Source organism: Salmo trutta, chromosome 34 (assembly GCF_901001165.1).
Source record: "Salmo trutta chromosome 34, fSalTru1.1, whole genome shotgun sequence".
In the NCBI taxonomy this organism is placed as follows: domain Eukaryota; kingdom Metazoa; phylum Chordata; class Actinopteri; order Salmoniformes; family Salmonidae; genus Salmo; species Salmo trutta.
Window position 1 is genome coordinate 3,918,710 of NC_042990.1, and position 20,364 is coordinate 3,939,073.

At 44.0% G+C, this 20,364-nt stretch overlaps 2 protein-coding genes and 1 long non-coding RNA gene across 3 annotated transcripts; all 3 read right to left on the reverse strand.

The window, feature by feature from the left end:
- Positions 1-2,122: 2,122 nt before the first annotated feature.
- On the reverse strand, positions 2,123-2,981 carry LOC115173344 (uncharacterized). Its single transcript, XR_003871588.1, has 3 exons — positions 2,849-2,981; positions 2,580-2,661; positions 2,123-2,390 (listed from the first exon to the last, which is right to left on the reverse strand). It is a non-coding gene; the product is annotated as an uncharacterized LOC115173344 (long non-coding RNA).
- A 45-nt stretch (positions 2,982-3,026) lies between these two features.
- On the reverse strand, positions 3,027-10,180 carry LOC115173121 (uncharacterized). Its single transcript, XM_029731054.1, has 9 exons — positions 10,147-10,180; positions 8,460-8,564; positions 8,239-8,305; positions 7,875-8,028; positions 7,554-7,590; positions 7,136-7,446; positions 5,090-5,852; positions 3,109-3,784; positions 3,027-3,040 (listed from the first exon to the last, which is right to left on the reverse strand). Exons 1-9 carry the CDS (start codon positions 10,162-10,164, stop codon positions 3,027-3,029), a joined length of 2,145 nt encoding a protein of 714 aa, XP_029586914.1. The 5' UTR covers positions 10,165-10,180.
- A 7,421-nt stretch (positions 10,181-17,601) lies between these two features.
- LOC115173122 (uncharacterized) lies at positions 17,602-19,605 on the reverse strand. The gene is made up of 2 exons (XM_029731056.1): positions 19,489-19,605; positions 17,602-18,208 (listed from the first exon to the last, which is right to left on the reverse strand). The coding sequence occupies exons 1-2, from the start codon at positions 19,584-19,586 to the stop codon at positions 17,602-17,604; spliced, it is 705 nt and encodes a 234-aa protein (XP_029586916.1). The 5' UTR covers positions 19,587-19,605.
- Positions 19,606-20,364: the final 759 nt, after the last annotated feature.

The window sequence follows — 20,364 nt, forward strand, 5'->3', positions numbered from 1 at the left end:
CTGAATCATTCAGATCTTCATTGGCAAACTTCAGACGGGCATGTATATGTGCTTTCTTGAGCAGGGGGACCTTGCGGGCGCTGCAGGATTTCAGTCCTTCACGGCGTAGTGTGTTACCAATTGTTTTCTTGGTGACTATGGTCCCAGCTGCCTTGAGATCATTGACAAGATCCTCCCGTGTAGTTCTGGGCTGATTCCTCACCGTTCTCATGATCATTGCAACTCCACGAGGTGAGATCTTGCATGGAGCCCCAGGCCGAGGGAGATTGACAGTTCTTTTGTGTTTCGTCCATTTGCGAATAATCGCACCAACTGTTGTCACATTCTCACCAAGCTGCTTGACGATGGTCTTGTAGCCCATTCCAGCCTTGTGTAGGTCTACAATCTTGTCCCTGACATCCTTGGAGAGCTCTTTGGTCTTGGCCATGGTGGAGAGTTTGGAATCTGATTGATTGATTGCTTCTGTGGACAGGTGTCTTTTATACAGGTAACAAGGTGAGATTAAGAGCACTCCCTTTAAGAGTGTGCTCCTAATCTCAGCTCGTTACCTTTATAAAAGACACCTGGTAGCCAGAAATCTTTCTGACTGAGAGGGGGTCAAATACTTATTTCCCTATTTAAAATGCAAATCAATTTATAACATTTTTGACATGCATTTTTCTGGATATTTTTGTTGTTATTCTGTCTCTCACTGTTCAAAAATTAAAATTATAGACTGATCATTTCTTTGTCAGTGGGCAAACGTACAAAATCAGCAGGGGATCAAATACTTTTTCCCCTCACTGTTTAGGTTTGTCTTATTCCAGAATACACCCATAATTGTGATCCACACAGTAGGGTTCTATGTTTTCCACTCTGTGATTAAAAGTAGTTCTCAGAATAGAGCATTTTTGAATTGCTAATTATGTTTGTTATTATGTAATATAAGGGGCATGCATCAAGATCTAAAGCATGGCAGATTGAGCTGCTGTGGAGTGTTGTGCTACTTGGGCCTCTAGTTCCTATGCAGGCTACAACATGTTACCAGAAGAATACGTTCAGGAAATGTAGTATTCTTATATTTTATAGAGTACATTTACAGTGCAAAGCCAGTGGCATGTCGTCAGTAAAGATTGAAAAAGGTAAGGGGCCTAAACAGCTACCCTGGGAAATTCCTGATTCTACCTTGATTATGTTTGAGAGGCTTCCATTAAAGAACACCCTCTGTTTTCTGTTAGACAAGTAACTGTTTATCCACATTATAGCATGAGTGGCTTTGTTTGACCGCTCTACCATAAAGGCCTGATTGGTGGAGTGCTGTAGAGATGGTTGTCCTTCTGGAAGGTTCTCACACCTCCACAGAGGAAGTCCGGAGCTCAGAGTGACCATCAGGTTCTTGGTCACCTCTCAGACCAAAGCCCTTCTCCCCCAATTGCTCAGTTTGGCCTGGCGGCCAGCTCTAGGAAGAGTCTTGGTGGTTCCAAACTTCTTCCGTTTAAGAATGATGGAGGCCACTGTGTTCTTGGGGACCTTCAATATTGCAGAAATGTTTTGGTACCCTTCACCAGATCTGTGCCTTGACACAATCATGTCTCTGAGCTCTACGGACAATTCCTTCGACTTCATGGCTTGGTTTTTGCTCTGACATACACTCTCAACTGCTGGAGCTTATATATTCAACATACAGAAAACATCTCAGAGGGTTGATCTAGCTGCAGATAGCTAATTCTCCTCTATGTGTTTTCCCCTTGCTGCTAATAAGCTCTTATCAATCTAAGTAAATTAATAGAGAACATCTGGTTATCTGACGGTCTATGCAGCAACTATTGTATTAGAGACAAGCTCTGGTTATTTGATTTATTTTACAAGACAAGTTGTTAAGAACAAATTCTTATTTACAGTGGCAGCCTAGGAACAGTGGGTTAACTGCCTTGTTCAGTGGCAGAACAACAGATTTTTACCTTGTCAGCTCAGGGATTTGATCTAGCAACCTCTCGGTTGCAGCTCTAACCACAAGGCTATCTGCCGCCCCAAGTCCTGCCAACTCAAAAACTGCACAATAAATGTGTAACCAAGGGGGAACTAGTGCATTTCTCTGAGAAAAGCTGCTTCGGTGCTACCAATCATCCAAAACACTTGAAACTCTTGTAAAATAATTTGCATTTATTTGATCAAATAGACTTTGAAAGGGTAGACATGCAGAAATTCCTCTTGTCAAAACACTTGCTGTTACAAAAGTAGTTCTTCATGCAGCGTAACTGGTTACAGGTTCTTCTTGGTGAAGCGCCTGAATGGCTTCATCATTGCTGAAAAGACCCTGACAATCAAGGATTGTTTTTTGATAGGCTGAGATATGGAGGGAGAAACCTCTCCAGCTGGAGATTCAGCACCATGAGCCTCAATGTGTGGAGCTAGAAACACAAGAGAAATGGATGGGGAGAGAGAGAGAGAGAGAGAGAGAGAGAGAGAGAGAGAGAGAGAAATACAGTATAATAACTTTGATAAATAACAGTGCAATGAGTTTGGTAGGCATACTCTATGTTTCTAACACACACCTAAACAAAACTACAAGCTATAGCAGAGCTCTAAAACATCCTTACCTATGCAATGTCCATCAGTAGAGGTAATCTCAGTCTGTTCCTGGACTGAATGGCAGTCCTTTTTGTTTCCTCTCTTGGAACGCTAACAGGAGAAAGGTAAAGAAAATGGTACAGAGAATATATAAAGAAATGGAACACTTATGAATCCAAGGCAACAATTTAGTGATGAATAAAAACATATTTATCTCATATATTTGTCTAATCATAGCCACATCAATAACATCAGCACCTAACTGGAACAAAAAACAAATGCTAACTCCCTGCTATACCTTGAAGTTGATCCTGAGTTTGGTCATTGAAAAGCAAAGGAAGCTCCTTCTTGCTTTCTGCTCAGCCCCCCTCTCTGTCTCAGCCTGGTCTGCTGGGTTTGTTGCAGCAGAAGCTGGTCTTGACGCCTCCTTGCGTCCCCGTACCAGCTGCTGGGTCAAGGACTTTACCAGGACTCTGTCAAATGCAGGGTCCTGGGAGGAAATAGCTGCTTGCAGGGTGTTATAAGAGCCAAACTCCTCCATCAAGTTTTTATGTACACCTCTGAACACCCTGTGGATGTGCAGGTTCTGGGAATATTCCTGTGTCCTGGAGAATCTGGATGCAGCACAGAACTCAGACAGGACTTGTCTGATGAGTTGCTGAGATGTTTCTGTCATGTCTGGTGCCTGTTGGAAGGGGCCATCTAGGGCTGAGGGTCTGATCTTCGATAGCAACCTTATCACCAGTACGGTGACCAAACAGATGACATCATCTTTGCTGGAGTCCATCAAGTACTGCAGTGGGAATGCAGTGGCACTGCTGATGTCTGGGCTGATTAAGAGCTCCCTCAGATGGCCAGAGCTGCTGGGGATGCTCACCTCCTTCTCTTCAATGTCAATCCCATCTCCCTTTGGTACCAAAGAGGTTCCCTTGCTGGTGAAAGATGGAGTAGTGGAGGATCGAAAAGAGGCTTTAGCACTCGGTGGTCGGCTGCTGTCAGTCATTGGACTGTTACGATGCAGGGGTTCATCTGTGTGTGCCATCATCTTTGTCCTTAGGTCACTTGTAGAAATCTCTGGCATTTTAGAGTCCCTGGTGTCGATGCAGGATCTCCTGACGATGGGGCAGGTCAGATCAAAAGGCACTTCGTCAGGGATGGGAGTGCCAGGGAGGTTGATCTCTAACTCACACTCTGACCTAGGACCCTTTGAAGAGCTAGACAAGGAACTACGACCCTTTAAAGAAGTGGACAAAGATGAACAGGTTCTAGGGATGTCTTGGCAGACTTGTTCACTGTCATCCTCACTTTTCTCAACCTCCTTCAGCATAGTTCCTACCATATCGTTGATCTGAAGGAGCTCCCTGGAATCCTTAATTCGCCCTAAGTTTGAGATTTCACTCTGGATAGCAACCAGGATTTCCCCAAGGGTCTCTTTGGAAGAAGCATTTTCTGTCCTTTCGGATCCGGATGGCTTCAGCCCTGTGAAGAAATCCTTAAGTATGTTCTTCATATTGACGCAGATGGTCTTAGCTGTTGACCAAAGCTTCTCTTCTGATATTTTAACACTCAATTCAGTATCATCCAGTTGGGAGCCCCCGTGGGAGCACTGCAAAACTCTCCCACTTCTTTCCAGGAGCACAGTGTCAGTTGACTCATTTTTCTGGAAAATAGTCGCCATTCCTTTGACAAAGGTTTCCACTAATCCAGGGGCTGTATTCTGGGAGGACATGGAGGCAATCTCTGATGGCGAGCTAGATGATAAGCCAGCCTGCAGACTTTTCTGAAGACCAGTATGGCTGATCTGTGTGATAAAGGAATGACTGGATCTCATCAGCACTTTACTCACTGCCTCTTCTGCCTGAGTCTGAAAGTCATTGCTAGAGAGCTTCTTAATGCTCTGAATCAGACTAGTAGAGGACTGTGTGATTCTGACACTCTCTTCTGAGCTCAGTTGAGAACATTGAGTACTCACACTCAAGTCTTCATTGGGTGAGGGTGACTGGGAAATAGTATAGTCATCAAGCTTTGATAGGACACCATCAACAAGCCAACAAGCATCTAGGGACTCATCAGATGAACTGACAACGGCCAAGCATTTACTCTCCACTTTTGATAACTCTGACTTGTAGATGGAAAAAACACTGCTAAGAACTTCTTGAGTGCTGTTATCCAGATTGGAGAGACAGAGAGCTGGTATTGGTTGGCTCTCACTGGGAACTCTACTAAGTTTGGTGCTGGGTAACTGGACCTCAACAGTTGAAACAGTTGCCTTTTCCAGGGTGTCTGAAGACTCCTGAAGAGAAGCATCCTTAGCCACACCTTCTTCTCGAGCGGATAGAGTTAAAAGGTCCCTCAGCTTTGCTCGTATAAGGCCATAGAGTGTGCGGGCTGGAGAGAAGGTTATCTTCTGTGAAAACCCTGTTTTGTGGTCATTTACAGGAACTGGCCAATCAACTGCTTCACATTTGCCTTCAAATGATGCTATCGTCTCCATGCCTCTCACAAATGCCTTAACAATCACTGTGGCAGTGGAGCTTACAGATGTCAGGGCTGTGCAGCTGGTATTCAGGGGAGCTTCAGTAAGGCTAGGAGCAGCACTAGAAGGCCTAGAGGAAGGAGCCACGCCAGAAGAGCTGCTGAATTTCCTTGTAAGGATGGTGCTCACCGCCTTGAGGGCTTTAGACTGAAAGTCGGGGCTAGAGAGGGTCTGAACCTTTCTGGACACCACACTGCTAGAGGATCCAATCTCTTTGAGAAAGTGAGTGGTCCCTTCTTTCCCAGATGGACACTCAACATCAAGGTCACATTGAAGATTGGTCAGAAATTTAGACCCCAAGATTGTCATCTTCTTGGCCAGATCCAATAGGATGTTGTAGTCCTGTGCCATTTTGTCCATTGTGCCGACAATGGCATTCAGCACATCATCGGTCACAGGGTCCATGAGGGGCTCGATAAACCCTACCCACTCTGGCTCAGACGTTTGGCTCTGTAGCTCGGCCAGGATCTGCACCGAGGCTACCCGAATGACCTCCTTGCCTGCTGCTATGTCCTGACTGTCCATAGGGGGGCAACTCCCCGAGCTGGCCTGAATGGCCACTGAGAGGCCAGAGTTAAGCTGGTGTACTACCTCCCCCGCGATAGCATAGCTCAACTCGGAAGAGCTGGAGGAGGTGGGGTTGGAGTGACCCTCAACCAGGGATATCAGGAGGCTCTCTTCCGTTACCCCAAAGAGAGCTTTCAGAGGCTCCTCCATGAGGGGAGCCTCTCTAGTTGCTGGCAAACTCTGCAATGAGGTCTGGGAACTTGAAGATAAACACACAATCACCACTTATGCCATGCAAATGTGACCAGCCAGCTGGTATCTAATCTGGGTCATTAGTGAGCTTGAAAATCAAATGAGAGCAATGATGGTTTACTTCTCATACCACCGTAGTTCTAGAAGCCTAAAGCCAACTGACACGAGTTTTTGCCAGATTTTGATGTTTGTACGACATCAGAATATGATTAATTTTGAAAGGCATCTACCTGATCTATTTATTCATAGATTACTTTATGGCTAACCCAGTTAAAAATTACTTTCACCTGGACCCACCCCCTCAGGGGCAACATTTCTGACCAGAACTTCAAACTACAAGGTATGAATTCCAAGTTAATAATTTATGATAAGTATGGGTCAGGTCTTGCAATTATTAAGTTGAAATATTGCTGTGAACATACTGTCGTGGACGAATGAGAATTAGTTGGGTAACATAGATAATTAAGATGTTTTATTAGTATAATATGCTTATTTGAGGTACTTGTCATTAGAAAGTGTCCATTGGACTCTGGTGTCTTTTCAGTTGCACGTCTACCTTAGCTGGGGCTCAGACACTTGGGGCCCAGAGAGAAGAGAGGTCAGACTTGTCGTCATGGGAATGTGTCTTTACCTATGCTTAAACCATGTGAAGGGATGGTGTGATTACTGGGGAACCAATGACTTGTCTCCACAATGTCGGTGAGCAAGTCACACCCTCCTTTTCCTTATTGTGGGGAGGTTTATGGCAGTGGCTGGGACCATGGTCTCTTAGATCTCACACTTATCCTGTGATAATATATGGCCTAGAGGCTCACTCCCTCCAGTGAGCCTGTCCAGGAGTGGGGTCAAGAGGGGGTTTGCTTGAGATGGGAGTATCTAGAGTTGACAATTGATATATGCCATCGGATGAAATGGTGTTTTCGTTCTATACCGTACCTGGGAGGGACAGTTCTAAGGAGACCAGATACTGGGCTATATAATGAACCAGGTTGACATAGCAGTTACTGTCTGATGTGTTTTATGGATATCTGTCATACAAAACGTAACCTTTGTGAACTGTTACTAAGTATCTGTGGTTTGTCAATGTACGTTGAAGGGGCTGTATCGTTGCTATAAAAGATCCCTGAGCCATTCTGTAAGCACCTCATTAAATGATTCATTCGAGAGAATGCATTGGTGGGGTCAAAAACTTTTGCAAAAGTATCTTAAGTATTAAAGATGTAGTTTTAACTCGGACTGGTGTGTTTGTAAATCCTCATTTGGTTATGCAGAAATTAGCCACCACAATACCTCTTAGGCGACCAGCATGGTGATGAGGTTCTGCGAGTGGATTTTTGGCGGCACCCTGCACTGCCATTCCTCCTCCTCTCCTTAGTCCAGTAGTTCATCTCACTGATCAGCAGCCTTTTCTCTCGCTCATCCAGACTGCCTAAGGAATCCTCAGACCCTGTCAGAGAGCACTGGGATTCTGGGGAGGCTGCCCCACTCCTCAGGTCCACACCCATGATACGAGCTAGCGCTGGTAGGAGAATGCGGAGGGCTGTCTGGGTCACGACCTTAACAATCTTCAGACACAGCATGGAGAGCTGCTCGAATGTGAGCTATGGCCAACAAACAGAGTAATATTTTTGTCAATCAAGCAATTCCATGACACCATTCCCTATATAGCGCACTACTTTTGACCAGAACCTTATGTGGAGAGACTTACGTTATTTTTCATGCCATGCTGAATCACTCTCCATTGGCTAGAGAAAAGAAAAGAAAGGAAACATATTTTAGCTGCACACTGGTGTTGAGTTAGTGGAGTCACTAGATAGCCATGTTAGGGAAAATAAAAGTGTATTTAATTAAGCTATTAGAAAGTACATGAGCCATTTTGTTCTTGATTTACAGGAAGAGTTAGGGGTGTGGTTACGGTGATGTTAGGGTTAGGTGTAGTGTTTGAAATCGCATTTGTGGTTAGAAGGTGCACTATGACTATAAATTCAGAGTTGTTGTATGTGAGGTTGGAGAAAGACATGGGACTTGCTCATCAGTTAGACTCCTCAGGAAGGAGAGGAGGATTGGGGCACAGCATGTCCCAATCTTGAGAGAAGGCATTAGAGTCCTCTGAGCCTCCTTCTCCAGCTGCTCAATGATAGATCCCCTTTCCCGGAAACCACACCCGGGTGTCTGAGAAGACTCTGGGAATCCGCAAAGAGAAATCTAAAGTTGAATCTGAACTTTATATCTAATTTCCTTCACCTTTAGTGATTTGATTGCACTGGACAGGTAAAAGCACATCTCTCTGCGGGCCTCCACTATATTGCTTTCACCTATATAGATACTATCTTCTCAGATCAGTGCTGATGAATTTGAACACAACCTGAACCCAACATGAAGTAATCTCGGACCTGCACCAATGCTGCTGTCCTCCTCCACGGAAGTCTTCTTGGCACTGCCACTGGACTTACGTTTAGCCTACATGATAACAGATTATAGGTCTCATAGCAGATCTAAGGTCAGTGTAGCGTCTCCTCCTAATGCTTTAAGGTTAGGATTTAGTGATAGTACACTAATCCTAGATCTGTGCCTAAGTAGGCAGAGGATGTGTAAAGGACAGCATATTTCTTACCTTGCCTCCAGTCCTGTTCTTGTTGTTCTCATGTGTCTCTGTTTCATCCTTCATATTCTCCACAACTTTATTTTGATCATCCGGGGAATCCTCCCATTTCACGCTCTGGTGGATAAATGAGAGGTCAATAGCAGTCTTAGGTTGTGACTTCATAAAACAACTTATTCGCTCCTATTTTAAACAAAATGGCAATAGTGGTCAGATTTCAGTCCATGGATCAAACCAGTGAGACCTATTGCTGTGGTAGTGACCTACTATACTGTTAGTAATTTCTCCTCTAAACTCAAAATAGGCTAAATGAACCATACCTTGCTGTTGTCTGACATGATGTGTAGCTTATTGTTGTAGTCTATTTATAGGTAATACTAATATCTCCTTTGAAAAAACGTCAGTGAACCATCGGCAGACAACTGAAGTGAATATGAACGTCCTTGAATTATGCCAAAGCATTGTTGAATACTCGATTCCGATTGGCTGAAGCAAGGGCATTCCTCAAAGATGTCATACACACATGATGTCACAATTAGGCCTAAGTCTAATGTCTATATGAATTGTCAATGTCATTAGAAAACAGATCATAGCTTGTCAAAGTTCTGCCAAACGAAAATCTTTGTAAGTGCACGTTTTTGCGTTTAATTTATGGTTTATCAAGCATCCTCATTCATCACCATGCACAAAAACGTAACTCGCTGCAATCCATTAGCTATAATTCTGAGGTTGCAAAGCTGCAAAACTAGGACATGCAATAAATTATAACCACTTGCACTTAGAATAATTTACAATCAATGACGTTCTAGGGGGCTTTAACTATTTCAGCATTATGGAGCTGTCCGCTGCATAGAGCTGACACGTTTCTAGGCGTCAGGGGAACGTGCCATGGTGCTGAAATGTTTCGAGTCTGGGCAGCACCTGAGACCGCGGCATGGTGCTGAAATGGAGCAGGGCTCAGTTCTATGGGTATCTCATGCGGATTTTCTTGCTAGCCTATGTATAACGATACTATAATTACATTATTTTCATCCATCGGTCAACAAAAAGGGCATGTCAACGTTTCCCAAGCAATAATGCAATGAAGCCAAGCCGAGATGTATAGTTCTTCATCCAGAGGACGAAGTTCCACTGTATCATCTAAAACCTTCAGAGAGATCCCTTAAAACTGCAGAATAAATTCTCCACAGCTGTTATGGTAGCTAGGTTAATTTAGCGAGACATGGACAAATCCAACACATAGCGTTTCTACTGAGTCCTGCTTAGAGGTGACTGACTGTCATGTTGCTAGTTGTAATGACGCTTTTAAAACAAGAATAGTTATTTGTAATTGCTCTGGGAGCTAATTATTGCAGAGTCCAGCTACACATCTTGCTCGCTGGGCTCATTATGGACAGCCAATGAGAAGCTCAGGTGAAAAAGTCAGCCAGGTCTGATCCCTATAAAATGCATGCTACTAGGCTACTGTAGCAACCTGCCGACCTGCACAATCCTCCATGGCACTAATGTTACACGCACAGTATGGTATGCTAACATCCCACAACAATTCCACAATTGGAATTACTTGCCTAAACGTCCAATCATACTTATTTTCTAATATCAACCATAGTTTCTGCACTTAAGGCAGACCTGCCATTAGAACAAGATGGAATTAGGAAAACTCTAACGCTCGTTAAACGTAGGCTAAAATGAACCTTACCTGGCTGTCGTCAGCCATTAAGTGTAGCCCGTTAATTAAGTCTATGCGCCTCTGATACTGCAGCTGTTCTGATAGGCTACTGTAGCTGCTCTGTAACTGTTAAACTAGTCTAATCTAATCTTATCCGTTGAAAACCCGTCAGTGAACCGTCCTCAAACACAATGAACTGATGTCAATATGGACATTAACCTTCACATAAGATATCAAATACATGACGTCAGATATGCCTAGAGGTATTGTTGACTTAATCAGAATACATATCATAGTGTCACAGTACGTGCTGTTGACAGCCTAGCCCCTGAAATCTGTTGTGAATGTATAGTAATGTTTTTACAATAGTATAACTGCCTTCATTTTACTGGACCCCATGAAGAGTAGCTGCTGCAGCTAAAGGGGATCCATTATAAATACAAATACAAACCCAATGCACCATGATAATACATGCATCAACTTGTTTTGACATATCACATGGGATATGACAGTTCCTGATTCTGAGATACTGTAAATCAACAGACCTTGAGAGGAGATAAAACAACATCTGTTGATCCATTTCACAGGTTTCTGGTGGTTTCTAAGCATTCTACATGTGTTGGGGAAGGAGGGTGGGATCTCTCCAGAGCATCTAATTACATCAATCATGTCTTGCCATGCATGTGATATGAGATAATGTTATGCACCACGCAAATATACATTGCCTAAGGCTGCAGTGCTATACTCCATGGAAACAGTGCTCATTGTTCATTTTACATGATGGATATATGCTACTCCATTTCATACAATCAATCGTCAATCAATCAGTAGAATTTATTTATAAAGCCCTTTTTACATCAGCAGATGTCACAAAGTGCTTATTTAGACACCTAGCCTAAAACCCCAAATAGCATGCAATGCAGATTTAGAAGCACGGTGGCTAGGAAAAACTCCCTAGAAAAGCAGGAACCTAGGAAGAAACCTAGAGAGGAACCAGGCTCTGAGGGGTGGCTAGTCCTCTTCTGGCTGTGCCGGTGGAGATTACAAGGGTACATGGCCATTAACCCCTGGTCGGGGACGGACATCCAGCGAAAAATCCTATCGCCATTTGCATAACAAAATGTCATATTTTTTTTTTCAAATATAGGACTATATTATATCGTTTTAGAGATACACCTCTCCTGAATCGACCTTCGTTGTCCGATTTCAAAAAGGCTTTACAGCAAAAGCACAACATTAGATTATGTTAGAGGAGTACATCGTAAAAGTATTCACATAGCCATTTTCCGACCAACCACATGCATCACAAATAACCAAAAAACAGCTAAATGCAGCACTAACCTTTGACAATCTTCATCAGATGACACACCTAGGACATCATGTTACACAATACATGCATTCTTTTGTTCGATAAAGTTCATATTAATATATAAAAACAGCATTTTACATCGGCGCGTGACGTTGACTAACTATTTTTCCTCAAATGCTTCAGGTGAAACAGCGCTACAATTTACTAAATTACTATTCGAAAACATTTTTTAAATGTAATATTGTCATTGTAAGATTTATAGATGAATATCTCTTGAAAGCACCTGTAATGCCAGATTTAAAAATAACTTTACTGGGTAATCATACTTTGCGATGAAAGGGGATGCAATACTCTGAAAAATAGGCTAACGTTACAGGTCAGCGCCATCTTGGAACAATCGCATATCAAATCTAGTCTTGTATATTTTTTTAAATATTTCCTTACCTTTGATTATCTTCATCAGAATGCACTTCCAGGAATCCCAGGTCCACAAGAAATGTATTTTTGTTCGAAAAAGTTATTCCTTTATGTCCCAATAGCTTGTTCTGGTTAGGGCGTCCTGAAGGCTGCAACAAAAGTACCGTTGTTCGCGCGAAACCTCTCTTACCAAAAGTGATTTTTTTTACATTTAGGTTCGTTCAAACATGTCAAACATTGTATAACATAAATCTTTCGGGCCTTTTACAACCACAGATTCTATAACATTCAAGGGGGACGATTTCCTTGTCTTTCAAAACGTTTTGAAAGGTGGGGGTAGCCAGGGGCGCCGGCATCATAACGCGTTCCATAGCCTCTCTTTCAGGCATTTTTCACAGTAGGAGACCCAAACCACTTTGTAAAGACTGGGGACATCTAGTGGAAGCAATAGGAAGTGCTCAATGAACCATAGCTCACAGTGTGAGTGATAGGCACAGCGCTGAAGTTGAGTCCGCAATTCAGAATTCCACATCCTGTTACGATCGGTCTCGGGGTTTTGACTGCCATATGAGTTCTGTTATACTCACAGACACCATTCAAACAGTTTTAGAAACTTTAGGGTATTTTCTATCCACATATATTAATTACATGCATATCCTAGCCTCTGAGTTTGAGTAGGAGGCCGTTGAATATGGTGTAGCGCCCCCTATCCTAGGCGACCGTCAAGAGGTTAAGGCCAGATTGTTCTTCATCTACGTAACATTGCAAAAATCAGAAACTTTCTGTCCAAAAATGACGCAGAAAAATTAATCCATGCTTTTGTTACTTCTAGGCTGGACTACTGCAATGCTCTACTTTCCGGCTACCCGGATAAAGCACTAAACAAACTTCAGTTAGTGCTAAATACGGCTGCTAGAATCCTGACTAGAACCAAAAAATTTGATCATATTACTCCAGTGCTAGCCTCCCTACACTGGCTTCCTGTTAAGGCAAGGGCTGATTTCAAGGTTTTACTGCTAACCTACAAAGCATTACATGGGCTTGCTCCTACCTATCTTTCCGATTTGGTCCTGCCGTACATACCTATACGTACGCTACGGTCACAAGACGCAGGCCTCCTAATTGTTCCTAGAATTTCTAAGCAAACGGCTGGAGGTAGGGCTTTCTCCTATAGAGCTCCATTTTTATGGAATAGTCTGCCTACCCATGTGAGAGACGCAGACTCAGTCTCAACCTTTAAGTCTTTACTGAAGACTTATCTCTTCAGTAGGTCCTATGATTAAGTGTAGTCTGGCCCAGGAGTGTGAAGGTGAACGGAAAGGCTGGAGCAACGAACCGCCCTTGCTGTCTCTGCCTTGCCGGTTCCCCTCTTTCCACTGGGATTCTCTGCCTCTAACCCTATTACAGGGGCTGAGTCACTGACTTACTGGTGTTCTTCCATGCCGTCCATGGGAGGGGTGCGTCACTTGAGTGGGTTGAGTCACTGACGTGGTCTTCCTGTCTGGGTTGGCGCCCCCCCTTGGGTTATGCCATGGCGGAGATTTTGTGGGCTATACTCGGCCTTGTCTTCGGACGGTAAGTTGGTGGTTGTAGACATCCCTCTAGTGGTGTGGGGGCTGTGCTTTGGCAAAGTGGGTGGGGTTATATCCTTCCTGTTTGGCCCTGTCCGGGGGTATCATCGGATGGGGCCACAGTGTCTTCTGATCCCTCCTGTCTCAGCCTCCAGTATTTATGCTGCAGTAGTTTATGTGCCGGGGGGCTAGGGTCAGTCTGTTTCATCTGGAGTATTCTCTTGTCTTATCCGGTGTCCTGTGTGAATTTAAATATGCTCTCTCTAATTCTCTCTTTCTCTCTTTCTTTCTTTCTCTCGGAGGACCTGAGCCCTAGGACCATGCCTCGGGACTACCTGGCATGATGACTCCTTGCTGTCCCCAGTCCACCTGGCCATGCTGCTGCTCCAGTTTCAACTGTTCTGCCTGCGGCTACGGAACCCTGACCTGTTCACCGGACGTGCTTGTTGCACCCTCGACAACTACAATGATTATTATTATTTGACCATGCTGGTCATTTATGAACATTTTAACATCTTGACCATGTTCTGTTATAATATCCACCCGGCACAGCCAGAAGAGGACTGGCCACCCCTCATAGCCTGGTTCCTCTCTAGGTTTCTTCCTAGGTTTTTGGCCTTTCTCGGGAGTTTTTCCTAGGGAGTTTTTCCTAGCCACCGTGCCTCTTTCACATGCATTGCTTGCTGTTTGGGGTTTTAGGCTGGGTTTCTGTACAGCACTTTGAGATTTCAGCTGATATACGAAGGGCTATATAAATAAATTTGATTTGAAGTACTGTAGTTCAAACATTCTTCATAGATGACCAGCAGGGTCAAATAATAATGTGGTTATACAGGGTAAAACAGGTCAGCACCTCAGGAGTAAATGTCAGTTGGCTTTTCATAGCTGAACATTCAGAGGTAGAGAGGTAGAGAGGTAGAGAGAGAGAGGATCGAAACTGAAGGTCCATGACAAAGTATCACGTCCGGAGAACACACATGCCTCTTCATGTGATACATGATGTTTGGCTGTGATGTGCGAAGTGTTATCTAATGGGTTTGGTGATTGTTCTGTGTGAAGCCGTATTCTGCATTGCATCATGGAATGTGATGTGAAATCCCTGGGCCTATGGCTGTTGAAGCTACTCCACTGCACTGCTGCTGTGAGCAGGAGTGGGAGAGAAGCCATGCTTTTATTAGACTCTTCTTCTGTCACTCATTCTCCTGCCTCTCCAACTCAAAGGCTGCCAAATATTTTGAAGAGTGGTTAAAGAGGTGGCTGTGTGCACACACACTTAGACTCCAACTCTATTTACAGTGAAAAGGATTTGATCCCCTGCTGATTTTGTACGTTTGCCCACTGACAAAGAAATGATGTCTATAATTTTAATGGTAGGTTTATTTGAACAGTGAGAGACAGAATAACAACAACAAAAATCCGGGAAAACGCATGTCAAAAATGTAATAAATTGATTTGCATTTTAATGAGGGAAATAAGTATTTGACCCCTCTGCAAAACATGACTTAGTACTTGGTGGCAAAACCCTTGTTGGCAATCACAGAGGTCAGACCTTTCTTGTAGTTGGCCACCAAGTTTGCACACATCTCAGGAGGGATTTTGTCCCACTCCTCTTTGCAGATCTTCTCCAAGTCATTAAGGTTTCGAGGCTGACGTTTGGCAACTCGAACCTTCAGCTCCTTCCACAGATTTTCTATGGGATTAAGGTCTGGAGACTGGCTAGGCCACTCCAGGACCTTAATGTGCTTCTTCTTGAGCCACTCCTTTGTTGCCTTGGCCGTGTGTTTTGGGTCATTGTCATGCTGGAATACCCATCCACGACCTATTTTCAGGGAAGGAGGTTCTCACCCAAGATTTGGCGGTACGTGGCCCCGTCCATCGTCCCTTTGATGCGGTGAAGTTGTCCTGTCCCCTTAGCAGAAAAACACCCCCAAAGCATAATGTTTCCACCTCCATGTTTGATGGTGGGGATGGTGTTCTTGGGGTCATAGGCAGCATTCCTCCTCCTCCAAACACGGCGAGTTGAGTTGATGCCAAAGAGCTCCATTTTGGTCTCATCTGACCACAACACTTTCACCCAGTTGTCCTCTGAATCATTCAGATCTTCATTGGCAAACTTCAGACGGGCATGTATATGTGCTTTCTTGAGCAGGGGGACCTTGCGGGCGCTGCAGGATTTCAGTCCTTCACGGCGTAGTGTGTTACCAATTGTTTTCTTGGTGACTATGGTCCCAGCTGCCTTGAGATCATTGACAAGATCCTCCCGTGTAGTTCTGGGCTGATTCCTCACCGTTCTCATGATCATTGCAACACCACGAGGTGAGACCTTGCATGGAGCCCCAAGCCGAGGGAGATTGACAGTTCTTTTGTGTTTCTTCCATTTGCGAATAATCGCACCAACTGTTGTCACATTCTCACCAACCTGCTTGACGATTGTCTTTTAACCTATTCCAGCCTTGTGTAGGTCTACAATCTTGTCCCTGACATCCTTGGAGAGCTCTTTGGTCTTGGCCATGGTGGAGAGTTTGGAATCTGATTGATTGATTGCTTCTGTGGACAGGTGTCTTTTATACAGGTAACAAGGTGAGATTAGGAGCACTCCCTTTAAGAGTGTGCTCCTAATCTCAGCTCGTTACCTGTATAAAAGACACCTGGTAGCCAGAAATCTTTCTGACTGAGAGGGGGTGAAATACTTATTTCCCTATTTAAAATGCAAATCAATTTATAACATTTTTGACATGCGTTTTTCTGGATATTTTTGTTGTTATTCTGTCTCTCACTGTTCAAAAATTAAAATTATAGACTGATCATTTCTTTGTCAGTGGGCAAACGTACAAAATCAGCAGGGGATCAAATACTTTTTCCCCTCACTGTATAGGTTTGTCTTATTCCAGAATACACCCATAATTGTGATCCACACAGTAGGGTTCTATGTTTTCCACTCTGTGATTAAAAGTAGTTCTCAGAATAGAGCATTTTTCAATTGCTAATTATGTTTGTTATTATGTAATGTAAGGGGCAGGCATCAAGATCTAAAGCATGGCAGATTGAGCTGCTGTGGAGTGTTGTGCTACTTGGGCCTCTAGTTCCTATGCAGGCTACAACATGTTACCAGAAGAATACGTTCAGGAAATGTAGTATTCTTATATTTTATAGAGTACATTTACAGTGCAAAGCCAGTGGCATGTCGTCAGTAAAGATTGAAAAAGGTAAGGGGCCTAAACAGCTACCCTGGGAAATTCCTGATTCTACCTTGATTATGTTTGAGAGGCTTCCATTAAAGAACACCCTCTGTTTTCTGTTAGACAAGTAACTGTTTATCCACATTATAGCATGAGTGGCTTTGTTTGACCGCTCTACCATAAAGGCCTGATTGGTGGAGTGCTGTAGAGATGGTTGTCCTTCTGGAAGGTTCTCACACCTCCACAGAGGAAGTCCGGAGCTCAGAGTGACCATCAGGTTCTTGGTCACCTCTCAGACCAAAGCCCTTCTCCCCCAATTGCTCAGTTTGGCCTGGCGGCCAGCTCTAGGAAGAGTCTTGGTGGTTCCAAACTTCTTCCGTTTAAGAATGATGGAGGCCACTGTGTTCTTGGGGACCTTCAATATTGCAGAAATGTTTTGGTACCCTTCACCAGATCTGTGCCTTGACACAATCATGTCTCTGAGCTCTACGGACAATTCCTTCGACTTCATGGCTTGGTTTTTGCTCTGACATACACTCTCAACTGCTGGAGCTTATATATTCAACATACAGAAAACATCTCAGAGGGTTGATCTAGCTGCAGATAGCTAATTCTCCTCTATGTGTTTTCCCCTTGCTGCTAATAAGCTCTTATCAATCTAACTAAATTAATAGAGAACATCTGGTTATCTGACAGTCTATGCAGCAACTATTGTATTAGAGACAAGCTCTGGTTATTTGATTTATTTTACAAGACAAGTTGTTAAGAACAAATTCTTATTTACAGTGGTAGCCTAGGAACAGTGGGTTAACTGCCTTGTTCAGGGGCAGAACAACAGATTTTTACCTTGTCAGCTCAGGGATTTGATCTAGCAACCTCTCGGTTGCTGACCCAACGCTCTAACCACAAGGCTATCTGCCGCCCCAAGTCCTGCCAACTCAAAAACTGCACAATAAATGTGTAACCAAGGGGGAACTAGTGCATTTCTCTGAGAAAAGCTGCTTCGGTGCTACCAATCATCCAAAACACTTCTGGACACCACACTGCTAGAGGATCCAGTCTCTTTGAGAAAGTGAGTGGTCCCTTCTTTCCCAGATGGACACTCAACATCAAGGTCACATTGAAGATTGGTCAGAAATTTAGACCCCAAGATTGTCATCTTCTTGGCCAGATCCAATAGGATGTTGTAGTCCTGTGCCATTTTGTCCATTGTGCCGACAATGGCATTCAGCACATCATCGGTCACAGGGTCCATGAGGGGCTCGATAAACCCTACCCACTCTGGCTCAGACGTTTGGCTCTGTAGCTCGGCCAGGATCTGCACCGAAGCTACCCGAATGACCTCCTTGCCTGCTGCTATGTCCTGACTGTCCATAGGGGGGCAACTCCCCGAGCTGGCCTGAATGGCCACTGAGAGGCCAGAGTTAAGCTGGTGTACTACCTCCCCCGCGATAGCATAGCTCAACTCGGAAGAGCTGGAGGAGGTGGGGTTGGAGTGACCCTCAACCAGGGATATCAGGAGGCTCTCTTCCGTTACCCCAAAGAGAGCTTTCAGAGGCTCCTCCATGAGGGGAGCCTCTCTAGTTGCTGGCAAACTCTGCAATGAGGTCTGGGAACTTGAAGATAAACACACAATCACCACTTATGCCAGGCAAATGTGACCAGCCAGCTGGTATCTAATCTGGGTCATTAGTGAGCTTGAAAATCAAATGAGAGCAATGATGGTTTACTTCTCATACCACCGTAGTTCTAGAAGCCTAAAGCCAACTGACACGAGTTTTTGCCAGATTTTGATGTTTGTACGATATCAGAATATGATTAATTCTGAAAGGCATGTACCTGATCTATTTATTCATAGATTACTTTATGGCTAACCCAGTTAAAAATTACTTTCACCTGGACCCACCCCCTCAGGGGCAAAATTTCTGACCAGAACTTCAAACTACAAGGTATGAATTCCAAGTTAATAATTTATGATAAGTATGGGTCAGGTCTTGCAATTATTAAGTTGAAATATTGCTGTGAACATACTGTCGTGGACGAATGAGAATTAGTTGGGTAACATAGATAATTAAGATGTTTTATTAGTATAATATGCTTATTTGAGGTACTTGTCATTAGAAAGTGTCCATTGGACTCTGGTGTCTTTTCAGTTGCACGTCTACCTTAGCTGGGGCTCAGACACTTGGGGCCCAGAGAGAGGAGAGGTCAGACTTGTCGTCATGGGAATGTGTCTTTACCTATGCTTAAACCATGTGAAGGGATGGTGTGATTACTGGGGAACCAATGACTTGTCTCCACAATGTCTGTGAGCAAGTCACACCCTCCTTTTCCTTATTGTGGGGAGGTTTATGGCAGTGGCTGGGACCATGGTCTCTTAGATCTCACACTTATCCTGTGATAATATATGGCCTAGAGGCTCACTCCCTCCAGTGAGCCTGTCCAGGAGTGGGGTCAAGAGGGGGTTTGCTTGAGATGGGAGTATCTAGAGTTGACAATTGATATATGCCATTGGATGAAATAGTTCTGTTCTATACCGTACCTGGGAGGGACAGTTCTAAGGAGACCAGATACTGGGCTATATAATGAACCAGGTTGACATAGTAGTTACTGTCTGATGTGTTTTATGGATATCTGTCATACAAAACGTAACCTTTGTGAACTGTTACTAAGTATCTGTGGTTTGTCAATGTACGTTGAAGGGGCTGTATCGTTGCTATAAAAGATCCCTGAGCCATTCTGTAAGCACCTCATTAAATGATTCATTCGAGAGAATGCATTGGTGGGGTCAAGAACTTTTGCAAAAGTATCTTAAGTATTAAAGATGTAGTTTTAACTCGGACTGGTGTGTTTGTAAATCCTCATTTGGTTATGCGGAAATTAGCCACCACAATACCTCTTAGGCGACCAGCATGGTGATGAGGTTCTGCGAGTGGATTTTTGGCGGCACCCTGCACTGCCATTCCTCCTCCTCTCCTTAGTCCAGTAGTTCATCTCACTGATCAGCAGCCTTTTCTCTCACTCATCCAGACTGCCTAAGGAATCCTCAGACCCTGTCAGAGAGCACTGGGATTCTGGGGAGGCTGCCCCACTCCTCAGGTCCACACCCATGATACGAGCTAGCGCTGGTAGGAGAATGCGGAGGACTGTCTGGGTCACGACCTTAACAATCTTCAGACACAGCATGGAGAGCTGCTCGAATGTGAGCTATGGCCAACAAACAGTAATGTTTTTGTCAAACAAGCAATTCCATGACACCATTCCCTATATAGCGCACTACTTTTGACCAGAACCTTATGTGGAGAGACTTACGTTATTTTTCATGCCATGCTGAATCACTCTCCATTGGCTAGAGAAAAGAAAAGAAAGGAAATATATTTTAGCTGCACACTGGTGTTGAGTTAGTGGAGTCACTAGATAGCCATGTTAGCTTAATTAAATACACTTTTATTTTCCCTATTAGCAAGTACATGAGCCATTTTGTTCTTGATTTACAGGAAGAGTTAGGGGTGTGGTTACGGTGATGTTAGGGTTAGGTGTAGTGTTTGAAATCGCATTTGTGGTTAGAAGGTGCACTATGACTATAAATTCAGAGTTGTTGTATGTGAGGTTGGAGAAAGACATGGGACTTGCTCATCAGTTAGACTCCTCAGGAAGGAGAGGAGGATTGGGGCACAGCATGTCCCAATCTTGAGAGAAGGCATTAGAGTCCTCTGAGCCTCCTTCTCCAGCTGCTCAATGATAGATCCCCTTTCCCGGAAACCACACCCGG

Bases quoted from the DNA above. Each gene is read 5' to 3' on its own strand.
- LOC115173121 (XM_029731054.1), bottom strand. The intron at 7,591-7,874 runs GCAAGTCCCATG...TCTTTTCTCTAG, and splicing joins CTGAGGAGTCTAACTGATGA to CCAATGGAGAGTGATTCAGC. The intron at 7,447-7,553 runs GTAAGTCTCTCC...TGTTGGCCATAG, and splicing joins AGCATGGCATGAAAAATAAC to CTCACATTCGAGCAGCTCTC.
- LOC115173122 (XM_029731056.1), bottom strand. From the start codon at position 19,586: ATGAACTACTGGACTAAGGAGAGGAGGAGGAATGGCAGTGCAGGGTGC. The intron at 18,209-19,488 runs GTATTGTGGTGG...TTTATCTTCAAG, and splicing joins CCATGCTGGTCGCCTAAGAG to TTCCCAGACCTCATTGCAGA.